Below are 13,923 nucleotides of genomic sequence, written 5' to 3'. Positions count from 1 at the left end.
TGAATTAATGTAGATTTAAATGTCACTCGCTACTGATTCACTTATTTTAGAATGACTAGAATACAAAGGAAAATTATCTCATATTTGAATTTGTAACTTTTAAAATGTTTACCAAACTATTAATGTTCCAAGTATTGACCTAAAACTGTTTTACAAGAACTATAAGGGAACCGCACCCTCGATCCTATGTGTTGCCCTTCTACTTCATGTTGCCACCCTGTAAAGCCGGCGCCAGTCTTAGCGGGCGTGTTAGTCTTCGTCTTATGTAAATACTAACACTTAAAAGAATACTGAAGATTTTAGGTTTTTTTTGTTTTTTTTAACATTCCCACGTGCATCAGGAGGTAAGAAAGGATTGTTGTCCAAAATGTGTTGGTACTTTACCTTTACAGTATCGATAACATGAAATCAAAAACCTAGTTATAGTTAACTTCTGACTCCTGGTGTAATCTTGATTCTGTTATTATTGTCATGGTGCCGAGCAGAAAAAAAAAAGCTAACTCTTACTGGTTGCTTATAAACCTGTGACGTAACTACAAGAAGTTTAAGTTTTTTTCGTTTCGTCTAGTATTTAAACCTGATTCAAGTTAGAAATAATGTAATGCAAGTATATCCGTTGGAGATCCAACGTTCATGTCCTGTTGTCTTAGTTGAACAAAGTTTGAAACAAACAAACCATTGTATTATATTTTGTCCCTAGTGGCTTTAACAAGAATGACAAGTATAGTAGATCATGTCGAGTCTGATATGAAACATTAAAGGAATATGTCGCACTATATGTTACTGGCTTATCTTTAACTGATAGGTTTTATAAAGTTATTCTGTACGTGTATACTGATGTGGAGAGATAATGGTTTTACTGGCTACCCTGTTTATAATAGATTACCTTAAAACATTGCGTATTTATGCTATCTATTAATTTAAGCTCCCGAATACTAGTTTAAAAAATTGTTTACTGTTATAGATTCATGCGCAATATTACTGAGATCTAATTCAGTGTAGTTAAGAAACCAATCAACTAGATTTAGTATGTTAAAATAATGATGTAATACAAAGCTTGGGCAGTGTTAATTTAAGGTTTCACATAAACACATTTTAATTACAAAACTTATTTTAGTAACTGTGTGCGTTTGAACTTTGTACAATTCATTAAGACTTTATTTTTAACTAAAAGCGGAACTTTCATTGCGGGCGTTTAAATATAGAAACGGATAAAAAAACCAACTGGTTTACAAGCGTTCTCGAACAAATGGCTTTTCTGTCAGAACGAAACCTGACCGATGTGCATGAATCTGAGTGGTTGCTAATGCCACCAGAAGGATAGAGTATCGTTGATAGAACGGACGTAGGTTGCTTGTTGAAGATGTAAGGATTATACTTTTGTTGGCGTATGAATCTATAATATGTAGAACCATTACTTGTAACGAAAGGCGGTAAATAAATGCCCAGGAAATTGTCTAGTGTCCTGTTCGGTAAAGTTATAATTAAATCAATGTTTAATTTTATATGGTATCGGATTTGAAACGGAGTTTTCAAAAATGTATTTTTACTCGGACATACAACTGTAGATGACAGTTGATTGACATGACAAATATATATTTGACAATTATCAAAATGTCATTTTATCGATTGTTATGAAATTAGTGTATCCATACCAACAGTTAAACTTCATTAATTACACCAAGTTGGGATAAAATTGGTTGAACGATTTTTAAAGCTTATATTGGTAGTGATTAATTAAATAATCGTTTTAACTGTTTCGAAAAGTAATAATTGAATCATAGTTTATTTGTGTGGGAGAAATCATTTTAAATAACAATTTACTCATTTAGTCAGCAAGTGTTTCTTTTCTTTCTTTAAAATAGGACAATGAATTTTTGCGGTACTGGAATATCGTTTATTTTAATCGCTGTCCTCGTTTACTTAACTATTAGTAGTTGATTTTTGACTGTTTAGTCGATTAGTAGCGACTTTAAAATAACTTACTTGAATAATGGTGTAAAAGTCAGTGGCAGACTTGAGCGTGTTTGTATATAAAGTCTTAAGTACAGTTAGGCTCAAACGCCACTAACAGTAATAAAATTAAGTTCTTAAAACAGTTAGAATACAAATAGTTCGTTTAAGAAATTGTGTATCTGGTTCAAATCTGGGGAATAAGCAGATATATTGCTAAGCTGTTCTGCTATGTATCACAAAGCTGCACTGTAGTTCGTTATGTTGTTACGCGTAGTTTTTTTACTAAATCATTTACTTTTAATTGCGACAGCATGTCCACTTTTGTGGCCATTGAAGATATAGTATTTAGCTTTATTACCACATGATCGACTAGAATTTACTACGTTATGAAAAGTTAAAAACCAAGCATGACCTCCAAGTCCACATCTTATTTTTCTGAATTTCCTGAATCGATATTTGAGTTTCCACCTTAACTTCTGCTAGTGTCATATGGTTCATTAGCGAAGCGCTTTCGTATTCTCTTGTGCTGTTCTTCTGCTTTGTATGGTAAAGTTGCGGTGATTATTTAGTCCTTTTTATGTTGCGAAATTTATCACCTACATTTGTAGTGAAATCATACTGATGTGAAGACGAACACAACTGTGCAAAAGGTGGCATTTGTTAATTGTAAAATCATATTCTATAAAATGCATGTGCTATTTTCAACTCCATTGTTATCTGTAATAAATTCGTGGCAATCTACCTTATGTCCTGAGCGTACTTGTAGTCATTAATATTAAAACCAATATTAAAGGGCAGTATTTTAATCATCCTGTAAATCGGTGATAAAGATGCACACGCAATGCAGATACTTCTCTATCTAGTATCATACGTGTTCTTCAAAACAAAATACTCACTCACGTTAAATATTGTGTCCAAACTTTCGTAAATGACAATGCTCTTCTAATTAAACTTGGGTGGTGCTGTGCAGGAGACATACTGTGTAATTAAGTTTAGATGTTGAATTCTCTGAGTTTCGTGTTTGAAGCCTCAAAAGTTACTAATATCAAATCCCAATCGCAGAGAAGTCAACATCTAAACTTAATCTCTCTCTCTCTCTCTCTCTCGCGCACACACACACACACACACACACACACACACACACACACACACACACACACAGTAATATGTAACTGATCTTTGTGCGTCACATCTTGAGTATAGAATATACACCAAACAAAACATACGTGACACACTATTACTAGTTATAACAATTATCGAGCAGTTGAATAAAGTCTTAGTGTTGTGTAAGTAATAAATATAAGGTATGTCAATTCCCCTCGTTTTCTAGATACACAGCTGGGAATAAAGTGTACTGGGCATGAAACAGTCACTGAAAACGGCAGGTGTGAAGACAACTTCATTATGCTATCTTGATGCTCGATCTGTTTCTACTAAAAATATTAATTGCAGGAACAGCTAATTTTAAAACAATTGTTTCCCAAGTTCTTGTTTATGAAACTAGATTCTGAATTTGTAGTATGAAACATCTATGCTTAATGACGTTTTCGTGAATTTTTGTGACGAAATAAGTTTTCTGACTTGAAATATTCAAAGCCTATTACTTCTCTAAACACTAAAAAAAAAAGTAATTTGTGTATTTTACGTGCCTTCATGTTTTGAGTGATTTACAAAATATGAAAGATCTTCATTTGACCATAATGCTGGATTATAACTATTCGATTACAGTGTAGGGGGTTCAATATGATTACTTGTTTTTGGAAGACATTTATACAGTGTATTTGTTTTCCAAAATTACCAGTTTCTAAAATGTTTTCCTGGAACTTAAGAGTTTAATGCTCCTTTATATATATATATTCTACTTATTTAGAATAAAAATGCGACCAACAACTTTGACTTTGTCTTTTAAATTCGTTACACTGCGTAACACCTAGCGTTATTTGTGTTCAGTTATTAATTTAATATAATGAACAGCGGTAAATCGCATAATTATACTACCAACTGCGCTATACTAAATATCAATATTATTCGAAACTTTGCATACCCAATATATCGAGCAGGCTATGTATGGATGGCTCAGATTGTTCATTCAAACGTTATTTAAATATCCTAAATAGATTATTAGAACTTAACAATACTACAGTGTTTCCTTTTATAACAGTATCTGCATAATATAACAATATTTATGTAATGGATGAGTTAAGTTCTGGGAATGTCTGTAAATATCATAAAGTTTGAATTTTTCAAGTAACAAAACAGTGGTATAAACCAGTTTCACTTAGGTTTAAAACGGAGTACCCCTTTAATAAGTTTTATTATTAGTTAGAAGTACTTTAGTGTAAACGACGTTATTGCTACCTTTTTGTAGTTAGCTTTCTTACAGAAATTTGGTGTTCCTTCAGAGAAGGCTTAAGTAAGGGTGAAATAGGAGTTACCAACCAATAATAGACAATACATCTTACAAAAACAATGCAAATATTTATTTAGAAATCCCTACATTTACTTTCTGTTTAAAGTTTGTTTTTTTTTTACTCACGTCTGCGCGCGCTCGTGTGTGTGTGTGTGTGTGTGTGTGTGTGTATCATTATTAGAATGCATAACATTTGATCATTTGATGTTTGATTTTCATAACAATGAACTTGGATGGAGTGGGAGGGGGGTCACTAAATGTATTTTATAACAATTGAATTACTTTGCTTTAGCTATAAAGCTGTTTGACATTATGGAATGACTGACTGATTTAGAAATTAGTTTATTAATTGTTTACTGGCTAATGAATCTCTTGGTGCCTGCAGGTAACTGATAATATGAACTTTGTAACTCAAAATAGGCCATTTGTGTTAACCGTCTGTTTACTCTGATTAGTTAAAATACAATTGGCAAATATGTTTGAAAACAATGTCAACTGAATATTGTTGTTGAAAATTGTTTGTCGTACATAAGTGTTCCGAGGGTCGCGGGTTCGCGCCCGCGTCGCGCTAAACATGCTCGCCCTCCCAGCCGTGGGGGCGTTATAATGTAACGGTCAATCCCACTATTCGTTGGTAAAAGAGTAGCCCAAGAGTTGGCGGTGGATGGTGATGACTAGCTGCCTTCCCTCTAGTCTTACACTGCTAAATTAGGGACGACGAGCACAGATAGCCCTCGAGTAGCTTTGTGCGAAATTCCAAAACAAACAAACACAATTTATTGGTGACGATTTAATATAAGTGCATGGTGTTAAGGGTAAGCTCTAACTGTCAGTTGAATTTGTTGATTTATTTCATACAGTATTCGTTTAAGTTTTGGTTAAATTATAAATTTGTTGGGAACCGTTATGAAGGTGGGAATGATGACTATATAGTGAAATATGATACCTTATTGTTGTTGTTATATTAAAAAAAATGTCCCTAAGTTAACATCAAAGGAACTGTTTTTTCGTATTTCCACACGAGTGAGTCAAATAAAATTCTTTAGAGAAAAAAAAGTTTGTCGTCGATTGTTCTGTCTGAAATACACGGCTTGTTTTGACGACTTCTCATTGTTGGAGTTGAACCAGTAATCTGCTGAACTTTATCTCGGACTCTTAGATTGTGGTTCTGAAGACTTCGACATCAAGTTTTGGCTGAAACATGCCCCTTGGTTCAGTGGTAAGAATTGATTTAAGATTTTCCTTTTTTGCGATGGGAAGTTTATTTACCTACAAAATTTTATAATGCTTCAAAATGTGTTGAAACGAAGTGAAATATTTACAGACTAAGTTTTTGTCATGTATATCCATAATTCTTTACCTCGTATGTAGTTTTAATATTTATCCTTCCTAATAGCATAGTTTTAAATGTATAAGCTGGTAGTGCACGTACTTTTAATTTTGTCTAAATTGATTGCACACAATTGTTTTCCCCGTTTCAATGAAACGTGTCATTTGAGTGTATGTATTGAATGAACCTTTATAGTGTATTCACACTCATAAATTCCACGATAATCGTACATTTAACATTCAATACATTTATTTGTAATACTCTAGTTAATTCCGAAACCCAGATCAAACGAATCTCTTATCATTAGGTACGTGACTTGTTTGTCATTGAATAAGATTTACTTAGATGTGTTAGTGACCACCAGTGACACAGCGACATTTCTGCGGACTTGCAACACAAGAAACCGGGTTTCGATACTCGTGGTGGGCAGGGAACACATAGCACATTCTTTAGCTTTGTGCTTAACTTCAAAGAAACAATGTGTTAGAGTAAATGACAACGAGATGTGCATTTTATTCTAACAGAATATGTTTGCTAATATTTATAAGTAACGTTTAAAAATGACTGCGTGTGTTTCTCTGTGTAGGGGAGTCTCAAGTATGTTGTTTTAATTATGAACATAACATATTAATCTGAAGTTACGTACAGAGTGTATTGACAAACTTTGTTCCAACTAAGATAAATGGCCTTAGTTACAGTGGCAATAAGTATAGGCCCGGCATGGTCGGGTGGGCTAAGGCGTTTGACTTGTAATCTGAGGGTCGCGGGTTCGAATCCCCGTTGCACCAAACATGCTCGCTCTTTCAGCCGTGGAGGCGTTATAATGTTACAGTCAATCCCACTATTCCTTGGTAAAAGAGTAGCCCAAGAGTTGGCGGTGGGTGGTGATGACTAGCTGCCTTCCCTCTAGTCTTACACAGCTAAATTAGGGACGGCTAGCGCTATTAGCCCTCGTGTAGCTTTGCGCGAAATTAAAAAAAAGAAAGCAATAAGTATTTTATACATAATAACCTAACGCTGGTCAGAAGTAAGATTTCTTTCAGTTTGTCTCGATTATATCAATGTGTGTGTTTTACTGATGTATAGGGGAGATTTATTAAGAAGGTAACGGAAATGTGAATACGTAAATAAGAAAGATGTGCGTTTGTATAGGATGCGCGTATGTACACAAGAAATGTTTATAAATTTATGGATCTGAAGAAACACGAAGTGCGTGAAATGTACCGAAGAATAAGTGAACGGGGACACCTATCTACCAACATTGTTTCTGACATAAAAAAAAAAAAAGGTAAGTTGAGTATGTGAAATAATTATTGATAACGAGGAACCCCCTTGAAATAAAAATATATCTCCAGAACGGCTGGTAAGGGTATTAACACTTACTGATAATGAGAGAACAACGTTTCGACCTTCCTAAGTCAGCTTCAGATTAAGAAAGAATGTTTGAATGTGACCGTTGACGGACACGTCTTAGGGACGAGAGTATAAACGGGTACCGCATTGTAGGGGGCGTTGTAGGTGGATGTTAGGTTATTAATTAATATAGATATAAAGGTGTTCCTTAATCCGTGATGACGAGAAAACCCAGTTGTAGAGAAAAGTGTGTAAAAAAAACAACAAAAAACGGCCGGTATGGGTAGAGAAAGCACAATGTGTTCAAGTAAGGCTTCTTTGATTTTGTGTTTATTTATATTTGTTTCCCTACTTAATATCTGGGTGTTTTCTATGGTTATATTGTGTTTGTTTGATTTGCAGTGTTCATAAACGTGTGCAGGTGACTTTTTTGTGTTTTTTGAATCTGGTTTCCGTTTTACTACTTGTTTCTCCAATATAGAAGTCGTGGCAGATGTTGCATTGTATTTCATAAATTATGTTGGTGTTGTGTTTGTCAGTGTAGTTTTACAGACTTTAGTTTTGTACCGAGTTTTGTAATAAATTTTGTGTTTACTGGAATGTTATGTTTTGTCAAGCTTTTTCCAAATGTTAGTTATTTTTTCCCTGATGTCAGAAACATGGTATGCAGCAGTGTAAGGTTTTGGGATTTATTGTTGGTCTAGGTGTGTTTGTGTAATTTTTTCAACGGTTTTTTGAGGAAATTTGTTGATGATGATGAAGTGTTTTATTTTGTTGATTTCATCATTAATTTTATTCGGTGAGCATAATTTTGTAGTTGTGTTTATTTGGTTTCTTAATGTGTTGTTTTGTTTTCTTAATGTGTTGTTTTGTTTTGTTTCATACGTTCCCTAGAGAACGTATAATCCAGTATGGATGATTTTTCTGTGGATTTCTGTTCTGAATTGTGTATCAGTTCTAGTGATCTTGAGGTTAAGAAATGCTATTTGGTTAGTTTTTCCTGTTAACAGGCGAACTTAATGCTAGAGTGTATCGAGTTAACGTGATTGAAAAAATCTAAGTGTGTGTTGTGTAGATGTGGATCCAGGTGTAAAATGTTTAAAGGAAAGTCGTTTAAAGCGTGAAGCGTTTTGAGTTCAATTTGAGAAATGGGCTCGAAAAGTCAACAAAACTATTACAGTGGTAATTTAACTACATGAGGGAAGTGCCAACAATATGCATTTAATTAAAAGATGAGCTGAAACAAGAATATTTATTTAGGAACGAATATCTATTATAACAATAACCAGTTTTCCTGTCTGTGTTGAAAGTGCACGCGCTCTTCATTTCAACGGACGTAAACAAACGGCGCAGAAAAATATACTTTAGCAAACATTTTGTACAACGATCTATCAAAATCTTTTTTTTTTAAATGTCTAAAATTAAGTCGAAGAATAACATTATTAGTTAGCTTAATGGTAGTATTCGGTACAGTAACGTTTAGCTGTAACTATACTACAGCAAAACAATAATAAATCCTCTATAGCCACGGCTGTTATTAGATCTAAAACTGGTCAGGAGAGATGAGAGTTAAACCTGTACTTTAAAAAAGAAAAAAACTCAAAGGCATTCTATGAATCGCTAAGCTGTGGCTAAAAACATACTCATGTTATAGTTTTTATTTCTCTTTGTCGAAAATAAACCGTACTGAGTAAATATTTAATTCATGTTAGGCCTAAAATAAGCGGACTTAGATTTCAATGTCTGTGACTGAAATTCTTTTTATTATTTAGGAAATCCTATATTTAAGGAAGTGCTGTTGCAATAAAGATACTAATTAGACAAATGTTTTGCAGATCTCTGCTAGTCAGTAATATAATCGAGAGTGAAAAGGATAAAGCAAATGTACGAATGTCAAAGCATTTCAGTCTGAAAGAATCGCTCAGGAGAAATGGTAAACTTGAAGATACGTTTAAAATATTCATTTGAAATATGTTATTATGCACAAGCGATGAATATCAACTACATAGAAAGAAAACTAATGATGTATTGGAATGTGTGTTGACCAGAAGACAACGTGTGGTTACTTTAGGTTCTTTAAGATCTGAGTGAAGGTTGGAAGATGTTAATGTGTAAAATCGTTGGAAGAAGAGCGAGAGGGAGAAAGAGGCTCACATTACTGAATGATTAGTAGAAAAACGATTTGACATAACGAACTTGTAATCGTTGGCGAGGTCACCACATCTGATTAATTTATAGAGGAGAGTTTAATTGGATGTTGGTTGAAAACGAAACATCAGGATTTGTTTTATAACTGCGTATCGTATATAAACTTTATTGTAATTTGGATGCGGCCTGTTTTTTGTAATACAGTTCTTTGTTTCTTATACGTAAGTTCTAAAACAAGATGTTGCCCAGCGTTGAAACTGTTTAATACTTGTCTCCCACGGAAACGCGCATGTCAATCATTGTCGACAAGCCTCAGGTGGTTTTTAGCGTCTTAATCATATATCGAAGTAAAGACACTTAAACTCTGACTTCCTTTCTAAGGATAAGTCTGCTCGAATGACGTAACGTTATGGAAACCTTGATATATTAGTATTAAATAGTTATAAATAGAACTAGTTCTTTAATATTTGCTCTTATGACAGTTTACAAGAGTTCATATAGTACTTTCCCAGTTGCTGCTTATAGACTAGACTGAAGATAATCAGTATCAGACGCATTTATCCAACACAGTTTATCTACTGGAACATTTGTTTTTATGAGACACACAAGGTTTGTTTCACGGAAAAGCCCTCTCTAAAACTTTTCTTCTCGAGATAGACCGAAATAATTCTTGAGGAAATCTAAAGTCTTGTGCTAATAACATTTTAATTTTTCATTTCGTCATAAACGTTCACTTTGTTTCGTTAACTCTGTGCACGTAGTTTTAGAGCAAAAATAATCTTCGCACTGTTACAATGATGTAATAACGTAAACATAATTCAGTTCAAAACAGGTTGTTTTTGCTTTCGTATTTCGCGCAAAGCTACGCGAAAGCTATCTGTGCAATAAAAAGAGGTTTATACACATACTAGTTTGAAAAACTAGACGGCCCTATCGAAATAGACGTCTCGTAAGGGTAGGATTCAGTGACTGTTTTGTTGCTAAGGGGTAAAAGTTTAATGTCAAAAGATCAAAACACTTTTCGCTACGTAGATATTCGACATGTATTTATTCTCGTGCGTCAGTGAAACACGCATGATGTTTCTGATCCAAATTAGTATGTGACGAGAAACACGGTTCTGTATTTTCTGGCACGTCCAATTCATAATCTTACTTGCGGAAACCGTGAAGGTTATAAACATTGGGAAAGTTTTCCAGTAGTCTCTTTACCGATTGACAATATAACTGGAACTTTAAACATTTTAAAATTCGCGTATTTTCATTGATTATACGAATGACTTGCCTGCGTTGAAGTTATAAACACAATTATTAATGAACTGTACTACACAGTGTTCTAATAAAACAAAAAATTACATTTCCTACGTGTTCGTAGATTTTATTATTTTGGTTTTATTTTTCATTTTCATAAATTTGGTTACTATAACATTCCTAAAGCACGCCACAGATAACCTTGTTTCTTTGTTTAACATGAAAACTACCAGTGAAGTAAACGAAAATTTGATAGTGTTTTAAGGTATTTTAAAATACAGAAATAAACGCCGGAGTTGATTGATGTTCCACAACATAATTCCAGTTTCTATTTTTCATTACCACACTAATTGTATATCACATTTTACTAAAATGCGCTAAGAGTTTCTGCATGTAGAGTAGTAATTTTTCACAGGATATTAGACAGATACGGATGACTCATGACATTTCTATAAAAACAAACGTTTGGTGATTCGTTTCAGAAGTAAACTGATAAGATGAACATTTCCTTTACGATAGTTTTGAAGTTAAGCGGTGTTTTAATAAAACTTGACGTCTTTGCAAATCTAACAAATAGATATTTATGAGAGTGAATTTTAAAATGCGTAAAATCAAAAGTAGCACTTATTTTTTCTTTCCTCTATACTTTATTTATAATGAAATTGAGCGTTCTTACTTTGCATTTTTAGAAGATATATTTTTTAATATTTATAAAACAAAATTTTAAACTACATTATGTGTTGGTAAGGTAAGATAGTCGACACATTTCATCGGATCTGTATTGTACTTAAACCGCTTGTTCTACCAAACAAGGAAATGCAATTTCGATATCCGCCCCCAATGGTACTATTTATAATATTAAAAATAATAATTGTACAAGTTCTCAGTTTTCCCTAGACTACTTAGCCTAATTTGTGTAAATAACCCTCATTGAAGCCTCCAGTATTCATTTTCCATAACACTTTGGATAAATATCAAACGAAAATTAATTCAAAATTTACTTTAAAAGTATAGTCGTTTTTTTTTGTTATTAAGCTATCCTCATTGTCGCTACGTTTGGAAACAGCTGTAGCTTTTCATTAAGAGTGACATTATTCCCAAACTTTGTTGCCTGGATTTCGTACATTTTAATTTAAAATGAAACTCAAGTTTTACAACCAATATTTTCTTATCTTTTTTTAATGAATTAAAATATTAGTATACATGAAAGAGATGGGGGGGGCTGGCACAGAATGAACGTTATAGGATTGCGAGATCCATACATTCTTGTCTCACCAGTTAATAAAGGGAATTAAAAACTATCTAAGAAGGGTTGGCTGGTTTGGTGTTTTATAGCGCAAAGCAACTAGGCTATCTTCGTAAAGAGGAATTTGATAACACACCCAAGATAAATAAAATAAGCTGGACTGGAAAAACTCCTACAAACATTCTACCTCAAAGGACTCGAGATTAATCGCAACACGCTTTTTTTAATCTTAAGTTGTCCCCAGTTCCCGCTGATTGGGCAAAATGTTGAGTGTACGTAACACAAAATCTGGTTTCGATACTCGCGGTGACCCCAGTGCCGATAGCCCATTGCATAGTTTTGTACTCAGTAACAACCTGTTCTCATTGTATACATCATTTAATTATACCAAACATTAATCCATTATAATATCTTATTCATTCAAACAACACGCTAGAAAATATACTTGATCCACTAATAAGCAGCCCGTGGACAAGGATCGACCCCTAGAACTCTGATTTTTGGCATGTGTAACCTTTTCATTAAAGCATTGTTTAAAGATAAAACAATGGAGAGATGTTACTTGTCGGCGATATGCAAGATGGCTATTGTTGTATTGGCATTTTCTTCCTAAAATGCAATTATTTTGTTGGTTATTAACTAAGTACTTTTTCTCATCCTACAAAATATTCCCCTCGTCTCATGCCTTCTTGGTCATTGTAATTAAATTGCACTTGACGAAAAGAGACCAGTGCTTTAAGATCATGGATAAAATTAACTGAAGAAAATAAAACAGTATTCCGAATTTGCTAATGTATTCATATCCTAACTTCTGCTTTTAAAAAAATAGACAAAACCTGCTCACCCTTTCAGCCATGAGCACATTATAACGTGACGTTTAATCCCACTCTTCGTTAGTAAAAGAGTAACCCAAGAGTTGTCGGCGAGTTGTAACTAGCTGCTTTACCTTTAATCTTACACTTAAACTAGGAACGGCTAGTGATGCAGATAGTTCTTGTGTAGCTTTACGCGAAATTCAAAAAATAAACAAAACGAAATATGATTATTTAGACTTATCTTATTTATACATCTGAAATTTTATCTACAAGTCAATAAAACTCAATGTACAATTTTAAGTAAAATATTCTGTAAATTCCATCAACTTCTATCATTTTTCTTTGAACAAAAACTATTGACACTTGACCTTCAAGATTTTTAAAAGACCAGTAGTTTTGAATTATTTGGAATGTCATTGGGAAAAGTAAGTTTGTTATATCTGTTAACTTATACAAGATGTTCTACTAAACAAGTATTTATTTTTTGTTATAAAAATGTTTAGTGGTAAAATAAACATAAGATGCAAAAGTTGTGTGGCAATCTGAAATTAGTTCTCTGTGTTTGGAGGATTCATGGTGCAATATATAACTTGTTATATACTTATTGCACGGAAACAACAGTTTAGTTTAGCCCATCATTTCTCTAGTTCCTATTCGTAAAATAATTTACTTGATGGATTTATCCATGTACAACAAAAATTGTTTTCCTCTTTAGTTTTCGACGCAAAATACCCTTTGTATATTCAACAGGTATTATTTTTATACAAAGAAACGTAAATTTTAATTTCGGGAGAATCTTCAAAAATGGTTAATTTTAATTGATTTATAACGTTTTATAATATCTACGAGACAACTAAGTTCTTTTTAGAAATTTTTAGTTTAACTTACTTTATACATGTTGCCTCCTCTGATAACAAGCCGCGAAATCATGCTGTATTGCTGACGTCACAAGGCCTGGAAATAATTTTTCTCCATACGAAAAGACACTAAATTCTCAAATTCCAATTCGTCGTATTCAGTAAATTAATCTAGTATTCAACTTAATTGAATATTATCTTGCATATTTGCATTCATATTAACGTAGAATAGACACGTATTAATGAGGTAATAGGGGGTGGAAATAATTACGTATACATCATAGTGTTTGTACAACTCTGTATGTTTAGTTAGTGATGCTGCATCATCTTCGTATATAAAAGCACTATCACAGCCGATATAAAGTTGTAATGGAACGGCATGCATCAAAACTACATTTTTTGGGTTGTTTGGTGTTACGTATATAGCGTGATGCCAGTAAAAAATGATTGCTTTTCAGAAAGGGAATGATATACCAACATTTTCCGACGCGAATTATTCACTTAAAGGTAATTAATTCTTCAGATGAAGGATTTAATATAATTTTCTGTGTATTATGGCA

The 13,923-nt window shown here is 33.3% G+C and overlaps 1 protein-coding gene across 10 annotated transcripts in view; it reads left to right on the top strand.

Moving 5' to 3' along the window:
* LOC143233873 (5'-AMP-activated protein kinase subunit gamma-1-like) overlaps nucleotides 1-13,923 on the top strand; it is a 171,207-nt gene that overhangs the window by 41,364 nt on the left and 115,920 nt on the right. The window contains exon 1 of one of the 10 annotated variants that reach the window (XM_076470712.1): nucleotides 5,526-5,585. The exons of the other annotated variants lie outside the window; for them this stretch is intronic. Coding sequence (XP_076326827.1) covers nucleotides 5,568-5,585 — 18 coding nt within the window. The 5' untranslated portion in view covers nucleotides 5,526-5,567. Of the gene's footprint in view, nucleotides 1-5,525; nucleotides 5,586-13,923 lie in introns of those variants that run through there. 10 annotated transcript variants of the gene reach the window in all.

Source organism: Tachypleus tridentatus, chromosome 12 (assembly GCF_004210375.1).
Source record: "Tachypleus tridentatus isolate NWPU-2018 chromosome 12, ASM421037v1, whole genome shotgun sequence".
NCBI lineage: Eukaryota > Metazoa > Arthropoda > Merostomata > Xiphosura > Limulidae > Tachypleus > Tachypleus tridentatus.
Note: the sequence above shows the minus strand (reverse complement) of the source record. Positions and strands in the feature narration are given on the sequence as shown.